The sequence below is a fragment of the Numida meleagris genome, chromosome Z (assembly GCF_002078875.1).
Source record: "Numida meleagris isolate 19003 breed g44 Domestic line chromosome Z, NumMel1.0, whole genome shotgun sequence".
Lineage (NCBI taxonomy): Eukaryota > Metazoa > Chordata > Aves > Galliformes > Numididae > Numida > Numida meleagris.
The window spans coordinates 24,699,900-24,712,932 of NC_034438.1; the positions used below are offsets into that span (position 1 = coordinate 24,699,900).

General features: G+C 40.3%; 1 protein-coding gene across 4 annotated transcripts in view; it reads left to right on the forward strand.

The window, feature by feature from the left end:
• FAM169A (family with sequence similarity 169 member A) overlaps nt 1–13,033 on the forward strand; it is a 40,501-nt gene that overhangs the window by 8,387 nt on the left and 19,081 nt on the right. For all 4 annotated transcript variants that reach the window (XM_021379641.1, XM_021379642.1, XM_021379643.1 and 1 more), the window contains exons 2-4: nt 6,682–6,819; nt 8,166–8,265; nt 9,332–9,417. In XM_021379641.1, the coding sequence (XP_021235316.1) occupies nt 6,682–6,819; nt 8,166–8,265; nt 9,332–9,417 (324 nt within the window). The remainder of the gene's footprint in view (nt 1–6,681; nt 6,820–8,165; nt 8,266–9,331; nt 9,418–13,033) is intronic.

A 13,033-nucleotide genomic window follows, 5' to 3' on the forward strand; every position in this document is an offset into this window, starting at 1 on the left:
AGAGATCATGTTTATTGCGAGAGAAGCTCTCATTGAATTAAAGGCACTGTTTAATTTTGTTGTTTATGTATTTTACCAAGTTTATGTCTTATTTAAATGTATATTTTTATCTGGTTCCACAGAAGTACATTTTGGCAACAGTTTAGTTTTCCGTAGCTACCAAATTTTCATATTTTCATTACGTGTTAGAGCATTCTGGACATATTTAATTGCAGAAATACTTTTTTTTCAAGATTGCATTGTACTGAAATTAATGTACTTTCTTTTAAAGGAAAAACAAGTCATATGCCAATACTTTTAAATGTGGAAGACCTCTTTTTCTTCATTAGTCAGTGTTTAATTCCACAAGAGACTGTATGAACCCAGGCAGGTAAACCTCTCAACCATAATTCTTGCTCGTCTCAGCTGAAGTCGTTTTATAGCAGGATTGGAGAGTAGATTCTTCGTGTAGATCTCATAATTCTGTGCTATGCAAGTAAATTAAAATAAATCATGGTGGCTAATTAATGAACAGCAAAGATTGATTGTTTTCGTTTACATTCAAATGAACTGCTTTGATTTGTCTGTGATAGAAAACCAGAGCTGCATAAGCTGCTTCCAGCGGATTATGGATTTTATGGTTGACACAGTAATCCAGAGTGCTTGGTGAACGTTGACAGCAGTTTTTAAATCACTGCCCTGTGCTTCTGTAAGAGGTTTCTTTGTTGTTGTTGTTTGGGTCTGTGTAAGGCTTGAATAGATGTTACTTAGGGTTTACATTCCTATTAAAAACAAATGAGGTAGATGAAAATGTTTTTTCTTCTACTTCGGAAAACAAACTGCTGCAAGCCAGGGCAAATTTATCTGAGTTGGCAAGAATTTGTATTTAAGATTGACAAGTCAGTTTTCTCTAAAATTGTGAACAAAACCCACGCAACAGGAAATGATATTTATATGCATTAGTGGTATGATGCAGATAATGGTTTGAAGGACACTTAAGGAATATACAAAACCAAACTTCTTGAATTAAAATCCAAGAAAACCTCCCTTCAGATTCGTAGTTATTTGAGCATTGAGGGTTTAAGTAGTCTGTTCAGTGTTGCAGATCAAGTAGCATATTGTTGGTTCCTCAAGCCTGTAAGATTTTTTTTTTCCAAGAAATCCTAGTTTATATTCTGTTTTTTTAAAAAGCAACATCTCTTTCCTGAGGTGTTGTCTTCTTGCCTCAGTCTTCATATGTTTCATAGAAAATTAAAATGAACAGGTTTTTAAGAATTGGAGATAATTATAAAATATGAAAGCTGTATTATAGTAGTGACCTAAATTGGTTGTTGTACAGACATTCCCTATGTATTCTAAACTGCAGGGTTTGTAACAAATGAGACAGATAATTGATCATTTAAATTTGTATGGAGAGTACCTTAGCATAAGTTTAAAATCTAGGTTTTTATATTACAAAAAGATGAATAACCTTTTAACACAATCTCTTCAGACTCTGTTGGAATAGAAATGAGTGAAAAGTCAAAATGCACAATATACTACAAGCACCTCCCCACTCATCTTTAAAGAAATGATATTGAACAAAAAGGAAGCAGAAGTGGTGAAAAGATATTGTGTATGTTACAGCTGGTAGTCTAAGCAAATAAACATCTACGGAATTTGGCTGTTAATAGAACTAGTGATAGTAGAACTTAAGTTTTCATGATTTTTAGAAGTGACAGGAATCATGTGGTTGCTTTTTTTTTTTACTTTAAGCTAGAAGTTTAAATACACTATTTCTTTTTAACCACTTTTTATTCTTATTTCAACTTTTATGTGGCCTCTGCTTTCACTGAACTAGCAATTTAACATAGCAAGATGGGAAACTAAGGTATCAAAACAGAAATGATGTTCCTGCTGCTCTGATTGAGAAGGTGATTGTTGGTTTAGTGCATGATCAGCTCTCGTGCTGGAGCAGCCTCAGGACTTGCACAGTTCCGTGGCGTGGTTTTCTCTGCAGTGACAGAAGTTAGTGCGCACTGGGGGATTTAGTTTGTAATTTAAGTTTCTTCTCACACTGTTGCCCTAGGTGCAGCCTGTAAATAGACTTCTATCAATTCATTTATTTTTAGGTTCAAACCATTTGTTCAAGGTGTATCATTGTTAATGAGAGGTGTGCAAGAGTCCTTGAGCAGTTCTGTGATCCAGTACTCTAGTGATTGTCTAAATACTTTAATCTTTACATCAGGCTGTGTTCACTTTTTGTCAGAGTAGGCCAGAACTCCGTTACAGAATGGACCCACTGTGTACATACTGAGGATTGTGGCTGGATTAGTTGCCCTGGCTTAGCAAAAATGTTCTTCTGGTCATAGCTTGAGCACCATGATGTGTGTGCTGCTGGTTTCAAATTTTATCTTAAGGAACAATAAGTTAAACATTTTTAAGTACAAATTGATCTGAAGATTGATAAGTGGTTATGCAGCAGTTGATTTAGTTTTACATATCTGTGGTTGGTTATTTTATCTTGGAAGCTTGGTGGTGGATTGTTGATGACTTTTAGTCGTATAAGTGACTGCATACTTCTAGTATTTGTAAAGTTTTAGGATGTTCTGTTGGCGTATCTCATGGTCTTGGTGAAGTATTTATCACACTGATATTTCTGAGGTACTGATTCTTACAGTTTCATAGGTGAGGAGTTGATGCAGATCAAATAATATGTCTTTACTCACATCATGTCTGCCAGAGCTGTAAATTTATCCTCATTCCTCTAAATCCTTGACTGGCTGCCTAACCACTTGGATTTCAGTTCTGCTAAGACAAAGCCACCCAAAATCGGTTTTAGATTGTATTTATGCTCTGTTAAGATGCTGCGAGAAACAGTATAGCTTTTAGCTTCTTATTTTTGTGGTATAATGGCATTCAGTACTGAAGATCTACTGCGGGATGACCACATCTCTTGATTTCCAGAGCCTACTGAAATCCTCATATGGGTTAAAAGCTGTGTGGTCTTAGCCTCCTTCCTTCATCTCCCTTCATCTTCATATGCTTCTAAGATGGCATTGGGACTGCAGCTATAACTGAGAGTTAAATCAATTTATCTGCTTATTCTCTATCTAGAAGAAAAAAATTTCAGTCTTAATGCTTACACTAGTGAAGATTTTGTGAACTAAGAACTACGTCAGTTGCACAGGAAGGTGCTTTACTCATCCTGTTAAATGTGTTTTTTGTTGTTCATTGAACTGGTCTATTATCCTTTGTTGCTGCAGATGTTCCTAAAAAGCACGTGCCATTTCTCACATAGTAACTTGCATAATACTGAGAAAAGAGAATGTGATACAATTCCACATAAAGCAAATATTGCTTGTCTTAGTTCATTATGTACAGTTGTTAATACCACTATGTGAAATTATATGGTTATGAAGAGTCTAAGATTTATTTTCTTTCAATTGAAACATGAAAAGCATAACTTATGTCATTTAAAAAAAAATCCTCCCCTTTCTTTCTAGTAATTATTTCATACAAATGGTTGTGATGAGTTTGGTTGCTTGAGGCTACATTGTGTATGCGCAGTCAGCCTGATTGTTGGCTGGCCAATTGGAGTGGCACCTCATGAGCAGAGCACAGTCCTGCAGCATATGACAGGGATTTGACCTGACAGTTTTAATGTAACGCTGCACATGGAGGCTCAGAGCAACAAAAAGGGCATGGTGGACTTCATGGCTGAGACCTGTGCTGTTCCTGCTGCTGTGTGGAAAAATGTGTGATGCTCTTTTCAGGAAAAAAGGAAAAGCTTTTTTTCTTTCCCTCTCATGCATTACTCAAGAGTCTATATGTGGACCCATCTGTACTTTTTACTTTTTTAAAGATGCTGGCAAACCAATTGTGGTTTTATGTGGGGAGTTTATTACTATTGGTGGTCATGTACTTTGTTTTTGGTAGGTTAGTTTGCCTTTCAAAATGAGGATGCTTGCATTTTGGATTGTTAGACTACTTATGTATGATCATCTGTAGATTAGCATGGGGCAGTCTTTAATCAGCTCTTCAGTGCTTTTAGTATGGTTTTGTAACTATATGGTTAATGATTTATTCAGGGATCTAGTGAATGGATATGTTGTGAAATATTCTAGATCTTAGCATCAATATTGTAAAAAAAAAAAAAAAAAATACCACAAAAAATTGACTTTACATGTTCAATCTATTTCATGGTACAAATAGTAGGTGATTATTAAGCAGGAATGCTAACTATGTTCTCTTTGATGGTTCACTCTTGAAAACTGGTCTGCATTCTTCTCTCTTGCAATGATATATGATGAAAAAGTTTAATAATACAACTATGTTGGGAGAGGATAAAATTAATGAACTACATGAAAATGGAAAATAATCCAAACAGCTGAGCAGGAAGATCTTGGAATCACTCTCAAAATAATTCAGTAAATTTATTAATTAGTGGAAAGCAGTTTTTAGCCTTTTTTTTAATATAAGCAAGGATGTGATTGTTGCTTTAATTTTCTTAGTAATGTCATGACCGTAACTTAGATAATTACTAAACTTCTTGCTGCATGTTTTTTCCTTTGGACCCACACTACTTTATTCTGAAAAATGTCAGGAATTTTTACCTAGAGTCTTTCAGTTATAACTTGTGTCTTGCATGTCTCTTTGTCATATAAAAACAAAAACTCAGCTCATTCATCTGTTATTCTTAGGTTTATCCAAGCACTTAGGTATTTCTTTAATAATCTTCTTTCTGCCTGCATATAGAAAATTTCCTTTTATTTTTCAGTTCTGTAGTCCCTCAAAGCAGAGGGAGTGTTGTGCTGGTGTGGCCAACCAGGTGATAAAGCTTCTTCCTACTGTGGAAGCAGTGACATGAAGTCTCGCACCTCACCTGAGTTCCTGTTCAGACTGTAGCTACTGCAACTTGTCTGTATCAAGTTAGTAGGCTTTCTAAGGGTTCTAAATTTCTTAGATGTTTGGTGAAGACTGTTTGACTTTATTTCTTAGCGTTACAAAATAGCACCATTGGAACAGTTTTGTCCTGAGCAGACATGGTTTTAGGCTTTCATTTTCTCTTCCTTACCTTCAACCATTTAAGATGTCCAAAGCTGCAATGTCTCACCCATCAACAGGGAGATAAATTTATCTAGTATAGGCACCTGTAAGAATAGGAGCTGAGATGCATAATGCTCCTGATATGGAAGCCTCAGTTAAGAGTTTAGTGTCAGTGGAATGGATCCAAGCCTTACTGTGGAAGGAACTGGAAGCTAGGAAGAGGCTTCAAATTGAGGTGATTAAGTGCGTCTGACTGCCTCTGGCACTTGACCAGATAAACTCATGAACTAGTGCTAGTTTGTGTTTCAGAGAGTCTGGGCTCTGACATGAAAGGAGCTGCTGATGGGTCTGTGTATAGTTTTATAGACCTCTGAGAGCTTTAGCTGAAAAGAATTGAGTATTTTCCAGGTGCTCATGTTCGTTTTAATCTGACACTGCTTTGACAAGAATTTCTTGAATTGAAGAGTAATCAAAGAGCTCTTGCTCCTATGGTTTTCAGTGCTTTAGTTCTCATCTTGTCACCTCTTTGAAGTGTCCCATTAGTCTATTGTGGGCTCTGGTTTTTAACTAGCTTGTAGCATATCCTGTTCACAGTTGAAATACTTCTGGAAACAGCCAGCTGCGAGGCAGACTGAGTGGTCAGTTGTATAGAGAAGTTCTTAATAACACATAAGCTTCTTCAGAGATTTAAATGCAAGCTCCCCAAAATAAATGAACTGCTTCTTCCTGTTGTTTACTTTGAAACTGACTGGCCACTTGTTGCTTATCCTGTGGCCTCAGAAATACAGGCTGGGATGAAGACAACTGTGCAGCTCTGCCCATGGCTCTGGCCTGCCTAGTGATGACAACTGGGCAGTCCGTCTACACCCTGCTCTTGCAGGAGGTGTAGACTGGTATGTGGCTTGCAGCTGGAGTTATTTGCACTGAGCGATACAGCAAAGAGTTGGGAAGGACTTTCATGAGTGTTGATGTGAAAAGAGGTGCTAACAGAAGTGTTGGAGAGAATTGGTGGCTGACACAAGCCAGCAGTCGTACCAGTAAATGTTTAAGATACTGGTAAGTTTCTCTGACATTTAGATTTTGTTGTCTTGAATTTCAAGTCAGAAATGATGGGTGTGAAGGAGACCTAGTGAGTAGAAGTGAGTTGTGAAGCTGAAAACAAGCAGAATGAAAGAGTGAACTTGTCATGTTTCTGCCTGCTTGTCCCATACTCACACACTAAAACCTTCCTTTTCCATTTGTGAACACTATCTGGATTCATGTACCTCTTCATCAATTGGATGTTAGTAGGCACCATCCTAATTACACGCCAGGGTCATTTCTCCTCTCTGGCTTGGATGTGAAGGATATGGTTATACTCTGTGCCAGCTGCAGTTTACACGTGTAAGTACTGTGGAGAGAGGCAGGACTGAGGAAGAAGAGACAAAAGTAAGTTTGTTTTTAAAGACATCGGTGCCTTTGTCACCCTATCCTGTATGTGTGTTTGGGAAACTAAGCTGCATAGCCAAGGCTGAGTCATACTCAGTGTTGGTGTTTGATGAACAGTCTCTCCAGAGAGCAGCCAAGGGGGTTATTCGTCAATCTTAGTTTTTAATTTTTAATAGCACTGAGTGATAGACTATACATTGTTTCCCTTAAACTATCTGCAGTGATAATTTTGCTTGTTTTTTCAAGATAATGGCATTCCCTGTGGATATGTTGAATGGCTACACTCATGAAGACTTGGTGAGCTCTGCAGAGGACTACTTGTCTGAACTTCGGTGTGGGGATCCAAATCAGCCAGAATTCTTGTCTCTGTCAGACCACAGCAAAGTAAGAACCAGCGAATAGCTTAGTCCCAGTTTTCTTGATATACCTGTGGATTTAAAATACTTGGAAATACCTGGCCTATAACTGTTGAATTGTATCTCTATTTAAGCATCTTTTTTTCCAAATTCCTGTTTGTATCTTAAGTTCTATCTTGTTTTATTCTGTAGTTGCATGTAAATCTGGGCATTACTGACTATTTACTGCTTCTAGGCAGTGCATCTATATGCATAACTAGGGGTTCATGATCTATTGAAGGTAAATGCCTCAGTTTGCGTCACAGTCTTCCAGTGATCGTCATGGTAGAATTCAATTTTTGATGAGCAAATTTCACTGATTTCAGAAGTGATTATTTTCATTTTATGAGAAATATTTGCTGCAGTTGTTGGGAATTCTGGCAGAGGCTGTCTATGGCATTTCATGTTTTAAATACTTAACCCTTTAATGATAAGTTGACCAGTGATGATTCTGTTTAGATGAACACTTCTATTATTAGTAGTACTAATAAGAACAGCAGCATGTAGCTTTAATGAAAGATAAGTTTGCTGTGAGGATTTTTTGTAAGAATAAAAGGTCGATGCTGCAGGATCTGTTGCAGTTGCAGTCTTGGGTACTTTCCTGTATTTCTGCAGGTGCTGTATTTGTCTGTGTTAATGTCATTGTTAGTGGCATAGCATAACATAATCTTTCCAAATTGTTTTCCAGGCAAGGAATTCTATTTACCACAGCATTAACTTCTGTCTGGTTTTTGTTTATTAACGAAATACTGAAAACATGTGAATTCAAGTAGAAAAATGCATTTTCAAAAAAGCTATCAGCTCCACAAAAGTGGATTTATTTGACTGTTCTTACATTGTTGCTGAGGGAAAATCAAGCAGGCAAATGTGAGATTCCTAAAGAGTATGCAATTTTAGTGAAGATGACGCTTTTGAATCCAGTCTTTCCACCTTGGTACATCAGGGCTCATGTTAACAAACAGAAATTCAGCTGTGCCAGTTCTTGTGCCTACCTGCCTGCTTTGTTCTGTTCGCTTTGGCAGCTTGTGTAGCTGGAGCAGATACAGACACTTTACTGCAGTTGTGCACAGTAAACTGCAACCAGCAGAGAGCTGTAACAGTATAAACTACTCTAGCTAAGTCTCCAGAGCTTGAATTAAAGCTTTTTGCAATGTAGACTTTTTAGGAAGAAATCTCTAAAGTGATGGCCAGGGTCTGATGCTTGTCTTTTACAATTAACCATTAAGCATTTGGTTTTCAGCATTTGTCTTGCTTACCCTGCTAAACATTCTCTGTATATTTTACTAATGTTGTATTAGCAAGAGTCTATTGAAGCATTGTACACTCTTGTTTCAGATTCCTATTAGCTTGTCAACTGTGGGCTTCGTTCCTCTTTATGGTGGAGAGCAGACACACAAAGTTCTTGCTTTGTTTGCACCAGAGGACTCTCTCACAGGTTTCATTTTAAGATTATAATCTGTGTTGCTGTTTCTTTTTCTGTGATGAATACATGTAACCAGGCCCTTGCTCATTCCACAGTAGCATAGCTCATAACTTTGCCACTTCTGTATTAGTTGTTAACTGCCTACTTGTTCCTATACTGTTGTTTTTGTTGTGAATTCATGTACACAAGATTGAACTTTGCCTGCTAATTACAGTGGGACTGGACCCGCTGAATACAGAATACATGTAGAATAATAACACAATGCTCATCTGTATCAAAGTGTAACATACGTCTCTTGATCATTTTGATGTACACGTTACCTCTCCAAATGGAATTTGTTGAGCATTCATAAAATCCATTAATTTGCCGATGAATTAGAAGCTTTTAATTAGGAGTGATTGATCAGTATCATGTATGAATTTGTCTTTACCTTCAGGTGCTGACATAGCTCTGGTTAAGATAACAACTCACTGATTTTTTTTCTCACCTTTCTCTTTTTTTTCCTCTTTTCTCTATTACAGTCCTCTGTGTAATACTACACATGTAACTTCCAAGTGTGCCACAAATGCTAGTAGAGCAAACTCTTCCTAAATACTAATCATTTGGCCATCAGCCTTCTTACTTTCACATGACTCTCTAAAACTGGCGCAATTTCAGTATCTATATCCATTAACAACCCAAAACTAAAATACGCACACACACGGGACTCTTCTTGGCAGGCCCAGATTCTGGTGAAAGGAGATACTATAGTGGAGATACAGTGGTTAAGGACAGTGTTTATGTCTGAAAAGCAGTTTCTGTATGTCATACTCTACAAAATCTGCATCTATTTGCACTGTTTTTGCTTTTAAAGCAAGATTTTAACCAGGGACAGTTGCATAGGAGAGGGGGGTGAGAAAGATATGTAGCACCAGGTATGTTGTGCTAAGGTAGTAAAAGCTGCATTAATCTAGTGCCAGTTAGTAGGTGCTTAATTTCATTACTACAGTGGTATTCCTAATTGTGTATCAACTATAATGAATATCATCTTTTGGAATGAGAATAATCATTAACTTCTTTCCCTGTTGCCTTTCTCAAGCTGTAGCCCTGTTTCTTGCTTACCAGTGGTGGTCAATTGATGACATTGTGAGAACATCTGTTTCTTCTAGAGAGGGGCTTCAGCAGGTAAAGTTTTACAGTGTTTACCTAGCACTTGTTCTTATCCTTCAGCAGAATGGAATGTGATGGCAACTAACTACTGTCTGAGATGGTGCATGCTTTTACTTTATCCAGAAGTGAGTTAGCTATCTTATGTAAAAAGCAAGGGAGAAAAGAGTAGGCACTAGTGGGAAGAGAATTTTATAGTGAGAATGTGTACAGAGCACTTTAGTACATTAACATCGTATAGAATCGCTAAGGTTGGAAAAGACCTGCAATATCATCCAGTCCAACCATCCACCTATCACCAGTAGTTCTCATTAAGCCACGTCCCTCAACACAACATCTAAACGTTCCTTGAACACCTCCAGGGTTGGTGACTCCACCACCTCCCTGGGCAGCACATTCCAGCGCCTGACCACTCTTTCTGAAAAGTAGTATTTGGTAACATCCAGCCTGAATCTCCCCTGGCACAACTTGAGGCCATTCTCTCTAGTCCTAATCACTAGTTACGCAAGAGAAGAGGCTGCCCCCCAGCTCAGTACAACCTCACTTCAGGTAGTTACAGAGAGTAATAACATCTTCCCTGAGCCTCCCCTTCTCCAGACTGAACGATCCCAGCTCCCTCAGCCACTCCTCATAAAGCCTGTGCTCCAGACACCTCACTAGCTTAGTTACCCTTCTCTGGACAAGCTCCAGGGCCTCGATGTCTTTCTTTCAGTGAGGGACCCAAAACTGAACACAATACTCGAGGTGTGGCCTCACCAGTGCTGAGTACAGAGGGACAATGACTTCCCTACTCATGCTGACAACACTATTTCTGATACAACCCAGGATGCCATTGGCCTTCTTGGCCACCTAGCACACTGCTGGCTTATGTTAAGCTGAGCATGGACCGACACCCCCAGGTCCATTTCCTGCACACTGTCTTCCAGCCACTCTGCCCCAAGGCTGTAGCGTTGCCTGGGGTTGCTGTGGCTGAAGTGCAGGACCCAGCAATTGGTCTTATTGAACCTCATCCCACTGGCTTCAGCCCAGAGATCCAGCCTGTCCAGATCTCTCCATAGGACCTTGCTACCCCTCAGAAAGTTGACACTTCCTGCCAACTTGGTGTCATCTGTAGTCTTACTGAGGGTGCACTCAATGCCTTCATCCAGGTCATCAATAAAGATATTGAAGAGGACAGGCCCCAGCACCAACGCCTGCAGAACACCACTTCTGACTGCTCATCAGCTGGATTTAACTCCATTCACCACCACTCTCTGGGCCTGGCCCTACAGCCAGCTCCTTACCCAGCAAAGAGCGTACCTGTCCAAGCCATGGACTGCCAACTTCTCCAGGAGAATACTGTGGGAGACAGTGTCAGAGGCTTTGCTGAAGTCAAGGTAGACCACATCAGCAGCCTTTCCCTCATTCACCAGCTGAGTCACTAGATCATAGAAGGAGATCAGGTTGGTCAAGCAGGACTTGCCCTTCACAAACCCATCCTGGCTGGGCCTGATCCTGCACATGCTGTGTGATCTTCCTCAAGATGATCTGCTCCATAACCTTCCCTAGCACTGAGGTCAGGCTGACAGGTCTGTGGTTCCCTGGATCCTCCTTATGACCCTTCTTGTATGTGGAGGTCACATTGGCAAATCTCCTGTTCTCTGGGACCTCTCCAGTTGACCAGGAGTGCTGACAGACGATGGAAAGCAGCTTGGCAGTCAGCTTCGCTAGTTCCCTCTGCGCTCGGATAGATCTTGTCCGGCCCCATGGACTTGTGGCAGTCCAGATGGAATAGAAAATCTCTGACTGTTTCCTTCTGAATCGTGGGGATTTTATTCCACTCCCCATCCAAGACTTTCAGATCAGAAAGCAGAGTACCATGAGGATAACTGGCCTGACTTTTAAAGACAGATATAAAGAAGGTATTGAGAAGCTCATCCTCCTTATCCTCTGTGGTCACGTTCTCAGCCGCATCCAGTAAAGAATGGAGATTCTCCTCTTACTGTTAATATATTCCTAAAAGAGCTTCTTGTTTCCTTTTACCCCAGCGGCCAAGTTTAGTTCAAGCTGGGCTTTTGCCTTTCTGATTTTCTTTGTGCACATCCTAAACAACCTCTTTGTAGTCTCCCTGAGTTGCCCTTCCCTTCTTCCACTGGAGGTAGATTCTTTTTTTTCTCCTGGTGCCTCAGAAGAAGCTGCCTGTTCATCCACCCTGGTGGTCTTTCCTGCCGGCTCATCTTCCAGCTCAGGGGGACAGCCTGTTCCTGAGCCTCTAAGACTTCCTTCTTGAGGAGTGACCAGCCTTCCAGAACCCCTTTAGCCTCCAAGACTGAATCCCGAGGGACCCTCCCTACTAGTCTCTTGAACAATTCAAAGTCTGCCCTCTGGAAGTCCAAGGTGGCAGTTTTGCTGTCCCCTCTCCTGGCTCCACCAAGGGTCAAGAGCTCTACCATTTCACGGTCACTTTGTCCAAGACAGCCCCCAATCTCCACATCTCCCACCAGTCCTTCCCTGTTTGTGAACTGCAGGTCTAGTGAGGCACCTCCCAATAGGCTCTCTCACCAGCTGCAGAAGGAAGTTATTTTCCGTACACTCTAGAAACCTCCTAGACTGCTGCTTCTGTGCTGTGTTGTATTCCCAGCATATATCAGGGAAGTTGAACTCCGCCATGAGGACAAGGGCTGGTGATCACGCAACTTCTGCAGATGCTTGTAGAACACCTCATCTGTCTCCTCATCCTGGTTAGACAGTCTGTAACAGACCCCCACCAGAATGTCTGCCTTGTCAGCACTTCCCTTGATCCTTACCCATAGAGATTCAGCCTTATCCTCAGCCACAACCTCAGTAACATCAAGACACTTTTTAACATAGAGTCACGCCTCCACCCCTTCTTCATTGCCTATCCTTTCTGAAGAGCTTGTAGCCATCCACCGCAGTGCTCCAGTTATGGGAGTGGTCCCGTGATGTTTCTGTAATGGCAATTAAGTCATAGTTTGCCTGCCGCACAGTGGCTTCCAGCTTCTCCTGTTTATTGCCCATGCTGCATGCACTGGTGTAGATGCACATCTGCTGAGCCCCTTGCCTCATCTCTAATCCCGTTATCGCTCCCCTAGGCTCACCTCTTGCAGGCCTGATTTTTATTCCCCCTTCATATTTAGTTTAAAACCTTCTCTGAAAGCCCTGCCAGCCCCTGGGCAAGGAATTATACATGTATATAAATATTAAATTTATATAAAAAATTAAATGGAGTGCATTAAAAAGGGCATGGCCAGCAGATCAAGTGAAGTGATCCTCCTTTCTCTACTCTGCCCTATCAAGACCACATGTGGAGTACTATGTCCAGTTCTGTGCTCTCCAGTTCAAAAAAAAAAAAAAAGAAAAAAATCATCTAGAGAGGATAGAGCAGAGCGCCACAAAGATGATTAGGGGCCTGAAGCATCTCCCATATGAGAATAGGCTGAGAGGCCTGGATCTGTTCAGCTGGGAGAAGTGAAGACTGAGAGGTGGTGTTAAATATTTTTATAAATATCTGAAGTGCAGAACCCGAATGAATGGTATTAGATTCTTTTCAGTGCTCTGCAGCAACAGGACAAGAGACAGTGGGCAAAAACTGGAACACAGAAGTTCTATACAAACAGGCAAAAGACATTCTTTA